Here is a 23014-nt window from a genome sequence, read left to right on the forward strand (position 1 = left end):
GGCCAGAGAGATGTCCCACTCCATACAGCATCACACTCAGCAATAACAGCTGGGGTAAAGGAGAATAAAAATTGGGATATTTGCAGTGATTTTGTCTTCCCAAGAAACCATTATGCATGGTGAGCCCTGCTTTCGTGGAAGTGGCTGACCACCTGCCTGCCGCTGGCAAGTACTGAATGAATTCCTTGTTTTCCTTTGCTTGCATGCACAGCTTTTGCTTCACATACTGAACTGTCTTTATCTCACCCCATGAGTTCTTGCACTTTTACTTTCCCATTCTCTCCCCCATTCCACCTGGGGACAGTGAGTTCAAGACAACTGGGCAATTGGAAGCCATGCTGCCTTTCAGCCAGGTCTGAAGACTGCCCAACACCTGCAGCAGAGAGCATGAAGGCTGTGCTGCAGGCACACCATGGGGTAACAGCTCCTTAAGACATTCTCTCTTCCCCCATATCACTTGTGCTGAGACCTCAGGGACTGAATCTTCCATCTTGGAAGACACCATTTAGAGCTTCTGATGTACACTCATTGAAGCACACCTCCCTGCTTTAGGTAAAGGTTTTGCTCTTTCCTGACACAAACCCAGGTGAGCTTCAGAGCAGTGACCCAAATCAGGAGACATTAATCAGGCTACCATCCACTGGACATGGTTGGTAGCTTTCCAGGTGCTCTGCTAAATTGAAAGAAGGCCAGATTTACAGAACCACTTAATACACTCCAAGCAGTAAAACAATTTTTAATAAACCCTAGTGATTTATTAGGCCTTTCTTCATCCTAGTGTAGATGGATTATCAAGATACCTGTAAACACTAGCAGGTAGGAACAGGGCAAATTCAGACAGAACCTTTAACAAGTGGGTAAAATACAGCCGCAACAATTCTTCTTTAAAGATTTCACATTTCCAGTTATAAATAAATTTTCTGCAACATAAAAGTGGTTTTTAAATAGCCTCCAAAGACATCCATCTGGTTGCTCTAGCCTTTAAGAGAAGTATGTGACTTGAACTGTTGGCACCATTTAGAACAGAGCTAATCTGAATCCAAACCATAAATGCTTTTTACCTCATATTAACTGTGTTTGTTAGATGTCTCTTGCCTTGCCAAAGGGAGCAGCACATCTCACCATGCTCCAGCACTTGAAGTGACCCCAAACGGGGACAGATGTATGGAGGACTTGGCTGGAGAATATTTTTGCAGGACATTACTGAAAACTAACCAAGTAGCTTTGATTTAGAGCGCTATATGTGCTCACTGCCCAAGCACTGCCCATACCAGCTGACCTAGAACAAAACTAGCTCAGACAGTGCTCGCCTACAATAGACTTTGGCTGTGGGCAGGCAATTGAGTTATCATCTGAAGGTCATGCTGACAAACACAGCAAAACTTACCTGGAAGCTCAGAAAAAGAGACAGCCAGCTATCTTTTGAAAAATCTGACTTAGCAATAGAAAGTGACAACTGACACCGCTGTTAGCAGACTGAGCAAAAAATGTTATTTCCACATGAGCAACTCTTGAAGTTTGAGAGGATTCCGGTGCCAGTGGTGGATCAAAGAATATCCTGAGTTCGAAGGGACCCACAAGAATCCTGGAGTCCAGCTCCTGGGTCCACAGAGGACCACCCAAAAACCAAACCCTATGTCTGAGAGTATTGTCCAAATGCTTCTTGAACTCTGGCAGGCTCAGTGCTGGGAGCCTGTCCCAGTGCCTGACCACCCTCTCATTGAAGAACCTTTCCCTAACCCCCAGCCTGACCCTCCCCTGTCCCAGCTCCATGCTGTTCCCTCGGGTCCTGTCGCTGTCCCCAGAGAGCAGAGCTCAGCACCTGCCCCTCCGCTCCCCTCCTGAGGGAGCTGCAGGCACCATGAGGCCTCCCCTCAGCCTGCTCTGCTCTGGGCTGAACAAACCAAGGGACCTCAGCCACTGCTCACACGTCTTCCCATCTGGACCCTTCACTGTCATTATAGCCTTAGATCCCTAACAGCATTCAGCATTAGTGCAGGACAGCAGGTGTAGCACCACAACCTTATGGCAAAGCAGCCCTGCCTCTGATGAGCAGGCAGATATCCAGCTAAAACTACTTATTTGAAAACACATCTTGGAAGTTATTCCAGAAGAAAAGTCAGGGCAAGCCCTACTGCAATTACCAAAATACTCATTAGTAAGTGATGCCCATTATATTTGGAATGATTTACCAGCTAAGCGGAATTTGTTTAACATCATTGGCAATCAACAGAATTAAGTCCTGTTCCACAGTAATAACCAAGGAAAAGCATCTTTATTTTTGCATAATAAAAAGGATGAATTGACTTCAGACTTGAAAAATTAACGGATGCCATGTTTATCAATTAAGATCACAGCCTGAAGTAGCGTTTCAGACCATTAAGAGCAGGTTCCTCAACCCTGCTAAACCAAAAGAAGTTCTTGATAACAAGGGAATAAAAATCCCAGCAAGGGTCTAATATACTTCAGAAGGTCAAATTTGGAGTGGTATTTAATAGGCCTGCTTCAGCCATGCCTCCCAGCTCTCCGTGTGTCAGCATGAAAACCTTATCACCGTTGCAACCAACTGCTAGTAATTCCCTGTGATGTTAATGAGTTTTGAATTTATGCAAAGTCTCCCGGCAGGTTCTTCCGCAATATCTACCAGCCTCCATACCAATGGGAAATACCTGTGGTAAAAAACATTTAGCTTTCTCTCAGCTACTCACTAATAAGGCAAGCCAGAGTTCAGTGGCCATTTGAAAATCTCTCAAAAGCAAACAAACAACAACAAAAAATCCACACCAAAACAACTGGCCTGGAAAGAAGCAGCCAACAAAGAAATACATCAGGACTTGGTTTTGGGTTCCTATGTATCTATTAAAAAAGCAAAACAAAAAACTCACAATGTGTCTTATAACTCTGACTAGTCTTGCACAGAAAGCAAGTCAGAAAACAAAATGAAGTGTTTGACCCTCAGACCAAATAAGAACATTTGCCAGAGCTATCAGGACTTTCTGCAGTCAAAAAGAATAAACTCGTATCAGGTGCGGACTTGGAAGTTGGGAAGTATGAAGGCTTAACACAGAATTTCTCTACTCATTTTAGCAAAATTATCAACGGTCACTTAGCATTACAGCCGTTGCCAAATTGCCATAGCTTATTAAGGAAAAAAAAAAAAGCAAACTTTTTGCTCATAGAACAGAATCACAGAACCGTAGAACAGGCAAGGAAAGTAAGCAAGCCAGTAAACACACATCTCTCATGCCATTATGAGCACCTTGTCCCTCTCCAGCTAGGCTTTTGCTAAGGCATTGACCTCTACCTCTTCTGAACAGCACCTCTACACAGGCACATTTGTACTAAATATTGCTTCCAGGGTTAATCATATGGACAAGCAAGGGAAAACACTGGCTCTATTAGAATCTACATTGTGGATTACTAGATTATAGAGCAGAGTTGAAAACAGAGCTGGTGCCTTGGCAACACTAGCACATACATCCTCCATCTCATGCCCAGACTGATCAACGACAAGAATCCTAGCCACTGAAAAGAGTTTGTCATATATATACTCCACACTTGTCAAACTGAGACAGCCTATTGCCACAAACCAAGCAGCAAGCTTCACACCTCTGCATATTAAAACAAAAGCACTTACAGATTCCTGAAGTGTAACACCAGTGAGCCTGGGGAGACAAACATTTTTTTGCTGGGTTGCTCTCAACCTAAAGAATTTTTTCCCCAAATCCGGAGATTAATCTTAAAGAATGGAATGCTGAAAATACAGAACCTTAGTGTTAATAAAAGCTCATGTCTGACATTTCCCACTGCAGCATGAGGAAACTTCTTCTGAGGAAGCGTGGCTTATAAATTATACGTAGCTACATAATCCAAATGAAGCATTCTCCCATAACCAGATAATCTCTTTATAACAATTCTTACATGCACAGCATGGATCATCTCAGTTATTTTCACAATCACTTTGCCCCAGTTTTTGCAAGAGCTACAAGATATTCTTTTCATGAAGAAGTGCTTTTGTGATATGCTGGATAAAGCATATCCACTGAAGGGTTTGGCTCTGCTGGAATAGCTGAAAAGGAGTAGTATGTCTTTTTACTCCTTCACTGCAGCAGACGAATCACAAGTGCTTTGAAGAATTCCAGACTATACATTCAGGCCCTGCATTAACATCCCAAAGTAGCAATTTCTGCCAGTTAAACCTCAGTGCAAGTATCATAACACATTTACAAGAAAGGTTGGACTTGCCGTAACTCCTTTGCCATACCCATTCTCCTCAATACGAGTTTGGGGACCAAAACTGGAATCTAAACCCAACTTTTGACATATGCAGATATACAGAAATTGAGTCACACTAGCTAGAAGTTTCCCCTAGGATTATCAGCTGCCAACAACCCAATGCAAGTACAGCTTTTACATGCTCCAGCAGGCTAGGTGACCTCCATCTTTGAAGCCTGTGAACATGCTGTTCCTACAGCTATTCTCAGGACTGCTGTTGGATTTTTTTTTTCTTAGATAAAGAAAGGTTACAGAGATGTATACAGATCCACAGACCTGAGAGTGGTTGGCAGAGAGAAAGAGGGATAGTTAAATCTTCCCCTGGACTGCATTGTAATTCTGCTGCAAAATTGCCTAGAGTTTAGGAATCCTAAACTTAGAAAATTTTTTTCCTCCTGCTTCCATATCAGGTAGATCCTGTGAAACACTCTTTACACATTCATCACTTGCACAACTGAAAACCTCTTCATTTCCACTATTGTTCTGCCTTTAATTAAAGAGCTTAAATCACAAGATCTCAAAACTTGTTCTAGATCAGAGTCCACCTATTCCGCCTCTCTCCCTTTCTCTTATTCCACATGTATCCCAAAAGCAGCTGCTATGAGAACCAAGGTCCAGGGACTGTGCCTTCCCTTGTGCTTTCAAACTAAATCCACATTTGCAACCATTAGGACTCAACTCTTTGTCTAAAGATGCAATGACATTTTGATGACCCAGGCTGTACTTCCCCAAATCCATTTTGCCAGTGGAACAAAGCAGCCCCCCAACAACAGCGAGGGGAAGCTGTGCTGTGTGAACACTCACTGCACATTTCTCCATACCTGAGACCCCTTCTGAAAACGGCCATGCTGGTAAGGGTGAACTGTCACTTGTTTTGTTCCATCAGTGTGATCGCCAGCTAAGACCCCTTTCCATGCCACAGCCACCAGAGCAGGGCCTGTGGAAGCTCTATGTCTGTGTGGTGCTCAGCTGGAGGGACTTCTCTATCTACCAGAGATGACTTATGTTCTATCTGCATCATGTGCATGTGGATGAGAAGAAAAACATGCTTTCACACAGAAGAGCGTATTGTTTTTAGAAGCATCAGTCACAAGATCCTGCCAGACAGCAGATTTGAATGCAGTCTCTGGTCAGGAACACTCCTACTTGGTTTTTCTTTTCAATGAACAGCATGCTCCCCGTGCAAGGCAGACAGCTCTTCCTCCCTCTCTCGTTTCTCAGAAGGTCGGTCTGTTCAGACAGCTCCTTGGATGTTCCAGTTCTGCAGACTTCAGAAACAATTTTAGAAGTTGTCCTTTACCACACCCCAACCTACTTGCAGCTACTCACTACAAGACAAGTTTCATATTAGAAGTTAAACCCCACAGTCAGGCTACTACCACTGAGAATAAGCCGGTGAGTTTTCAGGTAGTACACTCCTCTACTACCATGTCAACCACTGCAGGTGAAGCCCTTCAAACTCGGGCAGGCCATTGGTAACATTTGGAGGTTTTTGGGTGGATTTGAATCCCCTTATCTCCTCATCTCTAACAGAATTAGACCTGTGTGCTCTAAGAAGTTGTGATCCTAGAACTAGCTTGGCTAAAAACATCTTGGTTAAAATCTTTGAGACAGAAACCATGGTTTGTTCTCACCTGGGGCTGCATATGAACAAAAACCCAAGACAAGACACAGCGTAAGCACACGGCTTATTTGAATACAAGTGTACTAAACCATTAACCTACATTCCCATGTAATCAGCAAAATGCACAAGACAGAGAGAAACGATGATCATTAGAATATCACTGCCATGCTTGGGCTCTTAGGAAAAGCGACTGTCCACAGGATTTATTAGACTGAATGCTGCAGAGCCCCAAAGCTCAGCTGCTCGTATTAATGAATCCTAGCTCAGGTAGGACACTGAACAGATAGCAAGAGAAACAGTGTCAAACACAAGATGGCACATCATACCATGTACAGGGAGAAAGGATTTGGGTCTGGGGGCCCTGAATGCAGATGGAAACCGAAGTGTGACAGAAAAGATCCAACAGTCTTTTCTGGAAGCAACCCTTGAAAAGCGTGTGAGCAAAGCAGTCCCAAATAGTTGATGAGAAAAGTTTCAATTGCCTATGAAAGCACACAGTCTAAAAGAAGTGAGTGGTCCAGCAGGCATACAATGCTGGGTTACAGGACTTTTCATCAAGAGTTACTTGGTGGCTAGTAATTTGATGTCCTGACCTAGTTATTTGATGTCCTACAGCTTTATTTAGGCTTTTTCCACTAACCCCAGACAGACAGCTAGTCAACTTCTGTAATAAAGCAGCAGATATGCAGAACTCAGCAAGTTCAGTAAAGAACTTAAAAACATTCTAGCAAAGTAACTTGCTTACAGGCAGTAGCTGCATCTTTACTAGACAGCTTGCCAATGCTACAGGAATAGCTCTACAACATAAATAATGCTCTCCCTTTTACCTTCTGGATAAGAAGTAAGGTCTTGCACATTGGGGTGGAGAAACTGCATCGCATTAGCTCATCTTCAGAGAGGTGACAGTCTTCTCTACAAGGGAATGAATGCCTTCAGCTTTACTAATGAAAACAGCAAACCTCTCTCAGTCCATATCCAAGAGGACTTTGCAACCCACTAAGCAAAAGCACGTAGGGTATAGCCAGCGTATGCCACGTGTATTTGAGGGAGCATTTCTTCCCACAGAAGTGATGAGCCTTGTTATCCTGGGTATGTCCCAAAGCCATGCAGACTCCCCAGCAGGCTCTCTTCAAAACTGAAGAAAATTCGCACCTATGATTTTATTCACTCCAACTCCCTGTCCTCGGGGTCAAAGCTGAGAAGCAAATGCTTGCCTTTTATTGCATGCTCAAAAATGGACACCAATCCACTGAACAAGATTACAATTTAAACCTCAGAAGAATAATGGTCAGGAGGACTACACAGGGTTAGAGCTGGAGCTGACGGATTTACTCGTTGCAAGTGGCTGCATCACTAAGACGTCAATTTTAGTGACAGATTCTGAATAACCCCACCGGGACCTTATATTCAAAATGGTGCAAGGCTTCACAGAAGATACATGGTGTGTGCAGCGTGGGGTGAAAGCACAGACATTTCTGCAGACTGTCTGTGGAAAGTGACAGATAATTGATCTGAATAGAAGCAGAAAGACAACTGCTCCAGCCAAGGTCTTAAAATGTCTGGAAAAAACAGGCACACCATCGTGACTGACTGAATCCCTGCTGTGCCTTTAGCCAGCTCCCCGCTTACCTCCTACCCCACAGGTAAGGCCAGTTGTAGGGTCCCCTCCTCAAGTTCAGTCTGCAGTTGGACAGCAAGGAAGAGGCAGCTCCAGGGAGGCCACATATGCCCTACAGCCCTGTGGGTGAGCAGAGAGCTTTCTTTGAATGAAGGCTTGCAGAACTAAAGGCACACATTGTTTTCTTCTCTTGCACTGGCATTTTGCTCACCTTGTCTCCTTCCTTACAGACCTACTGTAACTACTGGCAGAGAGAGTGTATAGATATTTCTGCACCACGAGTCGGTGTCTGAGTAGATATTAATGCCGAGCTACAGATAACAAGCTCCTGGGAGGGATGGAAGAATCCCTAGAGGAGGCTGTGCGGGTTTAATTCTTCATTAAGTTCACAGTGACCCCTTTTAAACACCTTTCTTCGCTCATGAAAGGGTATCCCAACATGACTGACAGAAGAACTACGTTTAAGAGCTTGTGCAAAGAAGTGGAAAAGAGGAAGCAGCCTGCAGAGCCAGCGCTCCCGCACCCTCTGGCAGCCGTGGCTGCATCCCTCAGCACAGCCTGTGCTAGAATAACTGCTCGAGCTCTTCCATGGCCTGGGGAAAAAAAGGAGATTGCTCCTGTACCTCTGCACCCACCAAAGGCCTGATGCAGAATGGGAGACAACAACCGTGACAGAACCAAAGTATTCAGGGGGCTCCGGCTATTAATGACATCGAGGCACATCAAGTCAGATTGTATAACTAAAAGAAGCACCATCTGAAATAGAAATATTTCAGAACTCGTAGTACTGAGCCATTACAAGTCTCATGTACTGTAGGCATTTACAAAACGTATAGCTCTGTAACCCCTGGGCTACATTACCATGAATACACATAGGGATGATATTTTCATTTTAGAAGCTTTTTCCTTCTAGAAAGATGAGTTTCTTGTCTAGCTGCACTTGAGACCTAATGTTACATTAACATACCATTTCTAAGCCCTACAGATATAACCTTTCTTTTTGCTTGGTAGTAACTCTTGTTTTTCTATTTTCAGTTTTCTCCTTATTTTAGAGATGCACCATGCAAAACAAGAAATAACTTACAACACAGCACAACTTCCCTAACAGGAGACGGTCAATATTTCCAAAAACTAAGAATGCAAATTTTATAAGCATGCTGAATGCTCATACTGTCTGCTGACAAAAACTGTGGTTCATTTTTGAAAAACGAAGTACCCAGTACATAGAAACCAAAAACAGAAAAAAAGATAAATTTTCAAGAAAAGGTGTATGGAAATGCAACTTGTGTGTCTTTGAGTTTTCTGGAAATTTTGCACCTCGGGGTCAGCATGGATTCAGCATCTCAACTAGAGAGCCATCAGCATCACTGCAGGATGTTGCTAATTGAAATCCTTCGGTCAGCTTTAGTAGTCACAACTCGAGCTGCCAACCCAATGCTCCTCAGCATGGCAAACCTCTGAGAGGAACCCGCCTGGCCACAATGCTTCAGAAGTAGATATAAGGACCATTGGCCCAATTTCTCCGCAGAGAGTTCAATTTTTCAAGCAGGTGGAGAACTGGGAAATTAAAATACTGTCTTCCAGCTGCCACTTCCAGAAATCAAGCCAAAGCCTCAGCAGTTTGTGGAAAAACTCCTCTGAAGCTGCTTCATTTTGGCAGGTGCTTTTTCCTCAGGAAAAGTGGTACTGATGCCATGTGGGCAAATGCACTTTTATTCTCCTTGCATTTCCGTGCTAAGAACAGCAACTGCCTGCGTTATCGTAAGGAACGATGTGCGATCCAACACTGTCATCTGTCAGTTTGCCACCATACACCAGCCGGGCTCAGGAGGGCTTCCACATACCGCCAGCGTTCAAGACGCAGCCCCACCGCCCTGTGCTTGGTACATTCCATTCTAACAGAAATAGGAAGGATTTTGCAGGAGTTTAGCCAACACAACAAGCTTCTAAGTCATGGGAAGAGCGTGTAGCGAGGTTACTGTGCTGAACTTTTGTTAGGATAGGTCCACATATAATTACAGGCTGCCCCATTTCTATTCTAGACTATTTTAATGCTCTTCCTTTGGGGCATCCTCACTGGGCAAGTGTCCCTCCACTTCTCCCTCTGTTTAATTTAATACCTACCTCTGTAACAAGAATGAAGTGTTATGAATCCCTCCCTACAAAAAAAAAAAAGTAATTGGAGACAACAAACCCACACCAATCATCACAACAAAGTCTTGCAGTATTTCTCTAGTTGCAAGTTAACACATCAAATCCCAGCCACATCAGCAGAGACAGCTACCCATAGAGCATAAGCGTCCCAGAAATACCATGTTTCAGGCCTTATCACATCACGCATCCCAGCAATGTTGGAACTTGGCTCTCTCTGAAACTAACCTGCTGCCCAGCAGCTACTGAAGAAATCCCTTTTTGTGGGGAAGGATCAGAAGGATCATGACCAGGCAGAGATCAAAGAGAAATTACACAGAACAGAGTCTCCACAGCTGAACTTGTATCACGTTGATAGGAAACATATGATATTAAGCATTTGGAGTAAACTAGACCCCAGGAAAATTAATATATTAATTAACTTGAAGGGGCAGGTATTTGGGGATGGAAGTCAAGAGCTACCAGTATCCAAGACCGGAAATCAGAATCAAAACCATTCCAATCTTACAGAAAGATGCCACACGTGTGTTCCAGAAGGAGTGTGTACTGAATTGCACCACAATATCAAGACACGTAGAATAATACAGCTTGCAGAGACATGAAACACTGGCCCTTGTCCTGCCCTATGACTTGCCAATGTGGATCCAGGGTCTGTAGGGCATCCTGTCCATTTCTCTGCAGCAAATCCCTCTCGTTAAGTCCTGCACTGAACCTTCCCTTGGTTCAGCATTAGTACACAGCAGTTCTCATAATCCATGTTTGCAGAGGTCAGGCAGAATCGAGGCAGTTTGTCTGACTTGGTGTTTCTTAGCCAAACAGGCTGAAGAGAGAAGGAAATGACTGCCCACCCTCCCAGCTCCACAGCACTGCAATTGATGAGAAGGTTATGGGAATCACAGCAGCTGGCCAGCACGCAGCCTGCAGAACAAATACTTCTCTGCTCTGCAACGCAACCCCTGACCAACCCTGTTATTAGCTAGGAGCAACTTGCAGCAACCAGAGATCCCAGCAGGCTTTGTCGGAGCAAGTGATGCTGCACACTGCTCCAGTTAGGTGCTGCCCTTAAGCCTTGCAGTAAAACACCAGCACAACCCTTACCTGGGCATGAGACAAGGTTCCCCCTCCAGACACATCTGAACTTTAAGGAACTGGGCAAAAAGTCACAGATGGGCCAAGTACTCTGCCCCTGCTCAGCAAGTATAATACTGTTAGGGTCATGAAGTGCGCTCTGTGGGCACCAGACCTTAGTGCAGAACCACCACAAAGGAACCTCTGTGGGTCACCTGCTCCTAGCCCCAGCTCAAGCAGTGCCACCCCCAGACAGCTGTCCAGGAGGCTTTTGACATCTCCCAAGATGGGGGACTTGTGCTTGGCAAAAATACACACCAGCAGGACATGGAACAAGTCCACATCAGCTTCTATAGACAGGTTTATTTCCCCAACACAATAGTTGGGAGCTACAGAACCAACCAACCACAAGAACAACCTAAAATATTTTCACCATTTGTCAACTCTGTCACCCCTGACAGACCACCGATCAATAATGCCAGTATCAGCGGCAGGTTTGGATACTTATGGGATTAGAAACACTATGTTCTGAGAATGGCTTTCCTTAAACATTTACCAGCTGTACCTGTCTCTTAAATTTGAAGAGTTCTGGCTCTCACGTCATGCCTGGAAAACATGCTTCCACCTCAGCCCTTTGCAGGGGGAAAACACTACCAGATTCCTTCAGCTTTCAAAATTGCAGACCACTGTCCCTGGAACCATGTGGAATTTGAAGCTTTTCCACTGAGGATAGGAAAAAAAAAAACAGTCCTGAGATGCAAGGTTTATTTTGTACTTAAAAACATGGGACGGGGTAGGGACGGAGGAGAGGAAGAGGAACGGGACAAGCAGTAGCTGCCGTAGAACAGTGCAGCAGTGTGGGGCAGAATTTGGCCACCCAAGCAAACCACTACAAACCTCAGCCAGCTTCTGAACTGCAAGGAGCCTTGCGAGCACCAATGCCTGCGTGCCAAGTGCTGACCAGGGGCTACAAGCAGGTGCTGTCAGTGGAAATGCTGTACCAGACTTGCTCTGACCCATTCCTGAGACTGACACCAGCATTCCCAGGCACGAGGAGGAATCCCTCACCATCCACTCACTCCAGCCGTGCCTGGCATGCACACATTTCCACTATGAACACCATTAGTTAAAAATCAACAGAAACCCTGAAGCATAGGGAAAAAAAAAAAAAAAACCTCCTTTAGCTGTTTTCAGAGTATTTTTTTTTAAATGTGTGAAATTCCTTTGTGAAATTTTCATACTTTTGGCAGCTGAAGAGGGGAAGGAAACCTTCTTAAGCTTACTACCGTTGCTGCATGATATACCATCCCACCCAGAGACAGCTGGGCTGGACCAAGTCACCTCCTCAGGTTCTGCCCACTCTATGTCTATGCAAATGTGCATGCAAATACCATTTCCATCCCTCTACTATTATGGGATTTTGATGGGCATAAGAAATCCCAACTGCTTTGGGAAGTATTTAAAGAGTTTTGGCTTTTTTGTCTTCCAACAGCTCTTTGAAACTCGCTCATCTCACTCATATGCCCGCTGCCTTTGCCAGCAGGCATGACAAGGACCAGCCCTGCCATGCTCAACAAAACCTCACAGTAGGCATGCAACAAGTCCCCAGCAGCTCGCAGGGACAGTTCTCTTCCCACCACAAAGGTTACAAACTGAAGAACCAAACCATAAAAAAAGATCAGCCTGAAACTATTTCCGTAATTTGTCACCAAAGCCTCTTCTTGTCACTGGGAGGTAACCAGTCTGGAGACCAATATAAGGCAGCCTTTCTGTTCACAAGCCAATTATTGTGTCCTCAGTTCTCATTTAGCTGATAAGCACCGGTTGCCACAAGAAACCAAGGCGCGCAGTCCGACTCCGGACAGCCAACAGCTCGACCCACCAGGAGCCTCGGGAGCACCTTCGGGGCTAACACCAACCTGCTGCTACCAGCCTTGCTCTTGCTGCCGGGGGAACTGCACGGCAGGCATTTCGGTCAGGTCCATCGCACCTCCCCGAGGGCTTCCCCCCGCACAGGCGGGGGCTGGGATGGGATCTGCTCCCTCCGGGTGCCCACGGGAGCTGGTGTGCTGCAGCCACCCGCCCTGAGCGTACTGCCAACAGGTCGTGGGCTTCACGGGGGCCGTGAGGACACGGGGAAGGAGGGGAGGAAAGATGGGGAAGGAGGGAGGAACGCAGGGAAGGAGGAAAGGAAGGAGGAGGACCTTTGCCAGGCGGGATGCAGGGCCGGACACACACACCGCGGGGCTTGCATGCAGCTGGGGCACAAGCACCAGGAGCGAGCCCTCGGCCCCCGAGCAAGGCACCCACACGCCCGTAGGATGCCGTGGGCTACCGGGCGGGCGGCTGTCAGCGCCCGGGGCTGGCCGTGCCTCCTCCCTTCCCTCCCGCTGCCTCTCGGCGAGCATCAACCGGGGTGGGGGCACATTCTGGGGCTGCCGCCGCCCCCCCCCCAGCCTCCGCCATGACACAGCAGGGGACGGCCGTTATGTAACGGCCCCGGGGCCAGCCCGTTTTCCCCTCCCTAATCCCAATCCCAATCCCCCGTGGGGGTGGGGGCAGGCAGCGGCCAAGCGGCGGCTCCCGCCCCGCCGCGCCCCCCCGCCCGCCGCTCACCAGCGGCTGCATCTCAGCGCGCACGGCGGGCACCTGGAACCGGTCTATCTCCTCCATCATGGTGGTGGCAGGGCAGGGCAGGAGGACACAGGACGCGGCGGGATGGCGGCGGGGGGGCTCCCGGCTCCTGCTTCACTCGCCCGCCGCCGCCCGCCGCAGCCTCATCGCCGCCGCCGTGACTCAGCCGCGCCGCTTCCGGGTCCGCCGCCGACGCCCCGCCCCGCTCATTTGCATATTCATGAGGACGTGGAGCGGGGGGTTGCAGGGGGCGGGGTCAGAGCGCGGAATAGATCGGAGGGGAGGGGGGGCACATCGCTCGGCGGCAGCGCTTCCGGCGCGTTGCCATGGCTGCCGGAGTCAACTTCCGGCGGAGGGGAGGACGGGGCGGAGGGGCGCCATGCCGGCTAAAGGGGGCGACAGGCGGCGGCAGGTAAGGGCGAGGCGGGTAAGGGTCTGTTGTGACGTCACCCACCCCGGAGCCGTGACGCCATCCTCTATCCGTGACGTCACCGCCGAGCCGTGACGTCACCCCAAGCCGTGACGTCATCCCAACGCCCGCCCCCTCCCCCCCCCCCAAGCAACAAAGCCCACACCGCGCCCCATCACCTCACAGCATAGCTGAGGGTGGCAGGGACCTCTGAAGATCATCTGGTCCAAACCCCCTGCCCAGCAGGATCACCCCGAGCACATTGCGCAGGATGGCATCCAGGCACGTTTTTTGGAATATCTCCAGAGAAGGAGACTCCACAACCTCTCTGGGCAACCTGCTCCAGTTATTTGATCTTTGTGGGGGGAGATGGGGGTTAGCATAGCCGCTCCAGAGGCGCCCCAGAGCAGCAACATCCAAAACGCATAACACAGTACTGTGACTGACCAGGGAAAGCTGAAGGTAAGAAAGCAGGACAGGCATGAGGGCTCAGAGCCGTGAGGTGGTGGTTGAGATCCTGGGGCAAGTGATCTGATCCCAGTGATCTGATCCTCCCAGCAGGAGTTCTTTTGGGGTGCATGCAACAAGAGAACAGAAAGCCTTGCTCATCTTTCCCCGTCTGGACTGGTTCATGGTCAGGAAACTTCTGGTTGTCCAAGGGTGATCCATATGGACTGGGGTTTGCACATACCGTGGCTGTATGGACTCTGTGCAGACCTGTACAGCTCCCAGAGCCTGAGCCTAAATGCAGCAGAATCCCACCAGACCTCCCTGCTCCTCCAGCTGAGGGCTAGAGCCTCAAACCCAGACATACACAAATGGCTCTGCACAGGCCTGGTGTCTTCGGAACTATTTGTTTTTTTCCCCACGTGTGCTAAGAGGGCTTCTGGGCTTCAGAGCAGAAAAGAGAGGGGATCTCTGTGACAGGCATAATGCTTCCACTCAACAGTGCTTGCAATTGTCAAGTTACAAAGGGTTTATAAAGTTTGCAAAGGGCAGAAATTGAGAACCAAAGACCACTTTCAGTCCTAGATAATTAAGATGTTTATGCTAAAATTGTAAAACCCGTTAATAATTATGGTATAAACTAAATTTGGGATTAAATGCTCGCTCTGAATCCCAGTTTCTTTTATTTTTAGAATCTCCACATAAACATTTTCAGTCCATTTCAGTTACCATTATCTCAGATATTCTGAAATGGATAGGTTTTGATTCAGATGTTATTTGAAAAACTTCATGTGCTGTAAAGGCATTCTTTTTATTTTAAACTTATTGAAACATCATAAACTGTTTAAACTCTTTGGATTTTTGGCTTTTCGCATAACTTTAATTACAATTATTTAAAAGAAAATAATTTTAACTTGTCCTGTACCACCTTCCCTGTATTTCTCTGTGCTTTTTAAATCTGAAAGCTGTTTCATGTACTTTCATCGACTAGAATGTTCTTGCAGTGGAGGAATTGTGTGAATCACTAGCTGGCTGTGGAGGCCAGAGCCTTTTGTCTCATTTTCACTGATTTAAAGTACAGCCCACGTCACCGGGGCTTGGAGACACCGGGGCTTGGAGACGTGTGCAGCCATTCACAGTAGTAAATGGCTGCACCTTTGCACAACTGACTGTGCCATCAGGTCCCGATGACTGGTATTTACTGAGACTTGATGGCTACTATAAAATTAATTGGTGAGTCAAGGTCTAGATCCCAATTCTTGTCAATAAAGTCTCTTTTGAAAACAAATGAGTAAGGCCCTGCACTTGTGTCTCTGACACATTCTTCCTCTCTGCCAGTGTTTGTAAAGAGGCAGGAAACAAGCTTGCTACTTGCCTGTGAGGCTGCTTTTTCTACTGAGCATCATTTTCATTGGCTTTCTGCCCTCGTCCCTTTCACTGCAAGTTCTCCTATAGCATTATGCTCTTTTCACCTGTCCCCATGCTTTTCATTCCTCTATTTCCCTTGTGTTGCTTTGTTCTACTCTGCCTCGTAGGTTTTTCATTGCTGACTGCTTTCCCTTTGAAAGATTTCTTCCTGAGATTGTGCTCAAAGCTGAGACAGTTACCTGAATGGTTTCAGGTTCTTCCCTTTTGCCATGTGTCACTTCCAGTCCCTCCTTCGCTTTCATGGCTGTGGGCTCTTTGAGTGCTTTGTGATCAATTCTTTTTCTTTTTTTCCCCTACAGGTGGCTATTGCCTGCCCTTCTTCTGTCTTCTGCCTGTCTTGTATTTTCCCTCTCCTCTGACATGAGTCTCTTGCTTTCTATCTCTCTTTATCTCTTTATCCTAGTGACTTCAGCCTCCAGCTCAATATCCAACCAGCCGATGTCTTTTTCTTCTTCTTTGAATGGAATCTCCCAGATTCTTGGATGAAAATACACCAAAAGCTGTCTGGCCGTCAGAGATAAAGGTGGTAGATGAAGTGAAGTGGATTTCAGATGAATTGTGTGACTCCATCTGAGCCTTAATTAGAAGCATCTTTAGACCACAGCTCTTGAATGTTTGGAGACATTAATAAGAAATGTTCCAGTGTTCAAACTCTGTTAAAGTGATTGGGTATGCCCAGATCTTTGTGTTCCCTGTGCAGCTTTGTAAATAATAAAGCTTATGTATGCTGTATACTTCAATACCAACCTTCCTTTCAGGTCAGAAATTTGTTACATACAATTGAGCCCAGTGTGTTTTGGGAATGAGCAGAATTATGGAAAGGAATAAATCAATGTCTCTGAATCAGATGGAAGTGAGTGGAAGAATTAGATTCTCGACTCCCCTGAAAACGAGGTCTTAAGTCTGACATGCTGAAAAACAGTATTATTTTAAAAACAATTAATTTGTGTGGCACGTACAAAGATGTGTAGAAAGTTGCTGATAGGGCAGGGGATAGCACCATGTTAGCCCTGTGTCATTCCTGTGCGTGGGTGGTGGAAGGAAGTGGCCAACAATTTCTAGATTTATAAAAACATTTTAAATGTGGTTATCAGGTATGTTGTTGGAGGTCTCAGTTATGCTGAATCCATTGCTCAAAAGTCTTCACTTTGTGGCTCTTCTTCCCTTTGTCTGAGTGGGGGAGCCCACTGATTTGGCTATGGTTTCTTAATTTACATTGCATACACTTCTTTTTATTTGCAGTAAGTAAAACCAGACTGGGGGGACTTGCCAGATAGGGTCAACAGTGCTGTCGGCAACAGGTTACTTGTGCTGTGTTAGGAAAGCATCTGAATTTGGACAGTGAGGCATTTCTCATTACACACCTGGGCTTGCACCCACGGACATGTCAGCAGCTTCCTTGACTGCTCACCAAGCTGTCAAGGAGAGACGAAGGGACCCCCTCCCAAAAAGTAGTCAGTAATCAATAATTACTTTTTGCCAGCAGAGGCTTTTAAGGTGCCTCTTGACTCAAAACATGCATTAAACCGTCCATGTAATACAAAATAAACACTTGGTTTAGTGTCTCTCGCAAAGCAGATTAAAAATCTGTTGGCAAATAGTTCTTAAATTGGCATCCCTAGTGTGTGTAAATGGATGTCTGCTGCAGGGCAGGCAACAAGTCCCTCTGCTTTCTTTGGCTTTGTTTCCATGCCGTGCTTCTCTGCTCATTGTGCTGAGCGGCGGTTTACTATTGAGACTGCTAAGATTCAAAACAAGAATAGAAAGCCAGCAGGAAGTTATTAAATGGTTTTACAGAAATGTCAAGCCCACTTCTTCTAATGATTCTCTCTCTTCCCTCCTAGATTCCTTTAAGCAACTTTGTTCTTCTCTTTTTTTTTCTGATTACATGTTAACCTTTGTGCTGTGCTGGAGAGGAAATGGGGATGATAATGTCTGTGCTCAGGAAGATAAAGTAAACTTAGTTGGAGCGTTCTGTGATTGCTCAGCCTTGCAGTCAGATTGTCTTATGGTGACTGCTAGCATGGGAAGCAGAGATGCTGCAGGAATGTCTGTTTAATGATCTTAAAAAAATATAGTCTGGGTTTGTCATTGCCCTGTGATGAGTGTTTCATTAATATGTAATTGATTTTCAGCCCTTGGAAGATTTTCTTAATATGAACTGACAGTTCAGCTTTGCAGAGTAATCAACCTGCATTATCTCTGCCCAGTTTTCTGCTATTTTAGGTTAGATCTGCAAATCCAGATCTGCTCTACCCACTTTACTCTTTCAACATAGGGAAACATTGCGTGTTTCTCAAGGAGTTACCATATAGTGGTGTGTCTGGCTCCTCACCTTGCTGTGTATGTGCATCGACCAGGTGAAAGAGCTGATCTGGAAAGATTGGTCTAATCTGACAGTACCGGAGAAGGATAAACCGCCCAGCAAAGGCTACAGCGAGGAACCTCATCCTGATGGCTGACAGCACACATGGTAGCATCATTGCCTCTCCTACTTGAGTAGTCAGGGCAGGCCTTGGATCTGAATGTGAGAGGTGAACACATTTTCTCCTGAAGGATTTCTTTGGTCACGGATTGAAGGTTCTGATTTGAGGGATTTCTTTGGTCATGGATTGAGGGTTGACCTGCTTCTTAAATGAACACTTGCTCTTGAGAGTAAACCGCTGCTTCCTAAAACACCAGGATGATTTATTTACCATCAGCACTGCCACTGACAGTTCAGAGGTTTCCTGCAGCAGAGGATGAAATAATTAAAAAGTAGACCTGCACAAAATATCTGTTGAGAAAGAGTCAGACAGGACTGGAAACCAGATGACTTTGAAAAACCTTCAGAGATTTTGCTATTTAGTCAAGAAAGCAGGTACTGAAAATTCTGTCTATTTAGTATAAAATCAGTTGATGAGTCTCAGATCAGCAATTAGTGGCTGTCAGATCACCAACAAAAAGAGAGAGTAATAATCACTGTGCATAGAATAAGTAAGATTTACAAGACTCGAATGGATGGTCTTGTGTGATTTTGTATTTTCTTCTTTTCTGGCCAAGCTGGAAGAACATTATTAGGGTGCTGAGGGCAAAACTTCCATCAAAGAGATACTGAAACTCTTTGATGCTTGCTCTCCCATTACATGTTTCTGGGATGCAGCAATAGGATAGCTTGTCCCAAATGCCAGCCTGGTAGTACTTTTTTGATATACAGCTTTGTCCTGAGAGTGGTCAGTCATTTGTCCTTGAGAGTGGTCAGTCATTTCTTCTTATTTTAATTTTCCTATTTTATATGTATATAAAACTTCAAACACGCTGGGAGACAACCCAAGCATCATACCTAAAAGTCCAATTATAAATGCTTGTTGGATAGGTTAGCAACATGAAAATTTCCTGCTGAAGACCTGATTTTGCCTCTATTTCCATCTCCTGATGGTTTGTCAGCATTAGAGGGAGCTGTGGCAAGGGAAAATAAAATTAAATGGCATTTAAAGCATCACTTTTCAGCTATTTCCCCCCTTCAGCTGTATCACCCTGTTAGATTTCTGAATCTTTGCTGTAATGTAGTCAATCTGTCTTCTGGTGTAGTTGATATCTGGCCCAGGGAGGAATTTCCAGGTGCTGCTGTCAGAAACAACTCCTGGAAGAAAGGTCTGGAAAAGAACAGTCACTTGAGTTTTATATATCCTCAAGTATTACGACTGTTGTGGGCTTCTGATGTATTTTCACTGCGGGAACTGCTATAAGCTGTTCATTTATTTAACATAAGATGGTTATCAGAATAGAACATTTTTAGTGTGCATGGATTCTCACTTCAGCATTTTTCAGTGGAACAGTGGAGCACGTCCCAGGGTGGTCTGGGTTATGAAGATGACCTGGAGGTGAGAAACGCTGTGTAACTCCTCTGTGCCTCCTACCTGTTCCTGAGCTCCCTAGCAACAATGTCTCTTTTTTCCTATTATAAATTCCTTATAATTACTCGCACTCCTCTTTTTGTTAATTATTATTATTAAAGGCAGGTATAGTAGCACCATTTATTAGGGAGATATATGAAGACTTTTTATGCTTTCTGTGGCAAGATCTTCATTTTATACAGAATTTGCTAAAAATGAACTTTTTGGATTTAAATGTTCTTTGCTTGGTGTTTGACTTGGGCTAGTTTTTTTGTTTGTTTGTTTGTTTGTTTGTTTTAAATCTAGATGCTGAACAACATAAACCGGAGTACTAGTAGCAACTTACTGTTGAACTCTGCCCATGCTATTAAGCCTGGGAGAGGTTAAGTGAGGCCGGGAATGCACACACACACACACACACAAAAAAAAAAGGTGTGTTAATTATGTAACTAAGGCCTATGTTGTAATGCTTGTGCCCAAAGGGATGAAGCGAAGGTTGCCTCAGCAACACGAAGTCTTGCATTTTCTGACTTCTGAACACTTCTGTTTGAGATCCTAATAACAGCCTGTTAACTTTTCTTCTTCTGTAGCTAAATATACAACAGCAAAAATGTGCTTGAATTTTGGAGATGTGTATGAAGGCCAGTCCTTGTCATGAGCATCTTGCTAGTGAATATAAGACCATTATGCTGATTCACAGTTATAGTTTATTATTCATATGCCAGATGCACTCGTGACCTCTCCCCTGTTGTACAAACACTGTATAACCTGGAACAAAGAAATAGTTGTCAGTGCGAAAGGCTTACAGCTTAAATAATAGCATATGGGTAACACACTGATGTAGTAAAAAGAGAAGTGAGGGAACAGTGGTCATCTTTATGGGCCGTGGTGGCATGACACCAACTACCTGGGTGCTGCTGAGGACGCTTTACAGCTAATGTGACAGAGAGGAGTTCTAAGGAAAGATGTGAGGAAGTACAGTGTGCTGGTTTGGGAAAGATTTACAGGGAGCAGGAGCTTGCAAAAGAAATAGCAAAAGGACCAAGCACAGACGTACCAAGGGAAAGGAACATCAGGGCTGCCTTTTCCACAACAAGCACAGCAGTAGGCTTCGTGCTATTACCTGAACTATCAGGAGGTATGAAAGGTTTAGTATTCTTGACTGACCCATGTTTGTTCTCCACCTTGCTTCTTCTAACAGTGCTAAGCAGATCCACTGGTTTTGGTGCATGTTCATTTTCTTGTCCTTGGTGTTTGGCGATGGTGTGGCAAGTTGTTAGCACCTGGGGTTCTTCACTGGGGATAATAAGATGTCCATGCTGATGGTTTCTTCTTCACAATTCTAAGACCCACTTGAGGTTTCTTTGTATGTTAACTAGCACACTTTAACACCTTTCTCTAATGTTCCACATTGCATCTGAAATTACTATATATGTTGTTTTTTAAGTGCTATTCTATTGTTCTTTTGTTCGTTTTCCTTGTTACCCCTAAAGCCATCTTTGTCCAGCTCCCAGGTGTGCAGGTCTGCATTTCTTTAACTGACTGCTGATGAGATGTTTACAGCTGTGGGGTCTCCAGTGCAAGCCTGTGCCCCATCCCCTATCATCCTGTCCCTGTACTACCCTGTGCCACATCCTGGGTCACCTCTTCCAGGGTCTTCCTTGTTATACCAGGCCTGTATTTCTCTCTACATTATGTTACAGTCATAAAACCATGGTGGTAGTGTACAAATATAAAAGAAGTAAAGCAAATTTGGTGATTTTCTGTGGTTGAGTAGCCTGCTGCTGAGTAAAACAAAGCTGCAGGCAGGCCAAGGAAAGTCCAGACAGAGCAAGCCAAGCAGCCTCAGCCCTGAGGCTTTGCAAACGCAATACACAGCAGGGACCCATTGCTAGCAACGACAATACCAAATTATGGGGCTGCCCTGATCTGGCTTGGAAGAAGTCCTGGAGATAGACTAAAAGAGTGAGCTCCGAGCAAGGAAGGCTGTACCAGGAAGAATGCTCCTGAGCCAAGGAATTCCAGAGAAGTGGGAGAAGGGCAGCAAGGAGCCCAGACCTGCACATTTCCCTGTTAGAGTGGTGGTTTGTGCTTTTTTCACGGTGGTTTGGGTTTCACTGCTGTTTGTGTTACTGCATTGTTCCTGACTTCTGTGCTGTGCTGGTTATTGCTGCTTTTTTGACACCAGGGCTCATGCTCTGTCCTGCAAACCCTTTATGGTGAGGGGAATAGGGCAGGGTTTATGCTGCTTCCTTCCACTGGAATCAAATGTTAGCTTTTCTTTGGTGTCACTTTTGGATTTTAATACAGTTGCAGATATTTATTTACTTGTGGCTCTTCAGGTTATGTTAACTGAAATGTGTGCAACTGCCAAAACCAATTACCTTCAGATTGCCTTGTCAATGCCTTTACAGCTGGATAAATGCTTTTAAAGGCTGTTGTCAAAGGGTAGTAATGAGTAGGCTTTGTTTCCAGTTTAGAATTAAGAGTTTATTTCTGATTTGGTTCCAAATAAAAATCTGCTCTGAAATTCTGTTTTAAATTTTGTTGCTTAAATTACACCTCACTCCCAGGGAACATTGTCCATGTAGAACAGGGTGCCCTGTCGCCCACTGCCGAGTGCTAGCAAGAGGAAGCAGGCTGCCTGTGTAACCCAGGGGTTTGAGCAATGGCTGTGACACCAGGGCTCCAGGCTCTCTGCTATGCTCTGCTGCCACCCCACTGTGGGATTTTTAAGGAAATGCCCTAAGTCTCTGTTATGTCCCTTTCAGTAGCAGCAATTTGTATTTCAAAGTAAGGCATGTTTTCTAGGCATATAAATATATCAGTCCGTTCATTTTTCATTGCTTTTAGTGCACATTTGCTGGAATAAACCCCCTGACACCTTGTTAGTAATAGCAATCTTACAGCTTGTACAATGGGAAACAACACTGAAAGTCTGAGTTTCTTTTATCTGCTCCGCTTTGTTCTCATCTGAAAATATTTTCCTCCTGCATTCTTGTTGCTGAGTCTTAACAAATAATGGGGCTTTAGCAAGAAGGCTTGGGGGTGCTGGATGAAAGTCATTATGGATGCTTAATTGTTTAATACGTAGGAAACAAAGAGGAAATGTGGATATTTAATTTTTACAATGAAATAAAATCGTGAGACGAGTCTAGGTATCTGTGCTCCTTAAGGACTTATCCGTCCTTAAATCCTTAAGGACTTATCTCCTGACTCGTGCTCCTTAAGGTATTGATAAGAAATGTAGAATAGGGGATGAGCAAAAGCTAGTGGGATAAAGCTACACTTTCCAGTAGAAAAAAATGGGAAAACAAGATGAAAACAGCAAGTGCCAGGCTTAAACCACAAGCGGTGGTTCTTTCCAGTAGCGTGTGTTTGTACTGTGGGGGGTCCTTGATGCAGGAATTGCGCATGCTGAAGGTGAGCATGGATTCCAAAATGCCCGAGGAAGTTTGAGGAGGAAAAGGTCCACTGAGATGAAA

At 45.3% G+C, this 23014-nt stretch overlaps 2 protein-coding genes across 4 annotated transcripts in view; one reads left to right on the forward strand and one right to left on the reverse strand.

Annotated features, from left to right (window-relative positions):
- The window catches only part of FAM219A (family with sequence similarity 219 member A), a 98084-nt gene extending 84589 nt beyond the window's left edge, over positions 1–13495 (reverse strand). For both annotated transcript variants that reach the window (XM_035309118.1, XM_035309117.1), the window contains exon 1: positions 13353–13495. In XM_035309118.1, coding sequence (XP_035165009.1) covers positions 13353–13412 — 60 coding nt within the window. In that variant the 5' untranslated portion in view covers positions 13413–13495. The remainder of the gene's footprint in view (positions 1–13352) is intronic.
- A 192-nt stretch (positions 13496–13687) lies between these two features.
- Positions 13688–23014, forward strand: part of DNAI1 (dynein axonemal intermediate chain 1) — a 140859-nt gene continuing 131532 nt past the window's right edge. For both annotated transcript variants that reach the window (XM_035310178.1, XM_035310179.1), the window contains exon 1: positions 13688–13782. In XM_035310178.1, the coding sequence (XP_035166069.1) occupies positions 13750–13782 (33 nt within the window). In that variant the 5' untranslated portion in view covers positions 13688–13749. The remainder of the gene's footprint in view (positions 13783–23014) is intronic.

This window comes from Oxyura jamaicensis, chromosome Z (genome assembly GCF_011077185.1).
Source record: "Oxyura jamaicensis isolate SHBP4307 breed ruddy duck chromosome Z, BPBGC_Ojam_1.0, whole genome shotgun sequence".
Classification (NCBI taxonomy): domain Eukaryota; kingdom Metazoa; phylum Chordata; class Aves; order Anseriformes; family Anatidae; genus Oxyura; species Oxyura jamaicensis.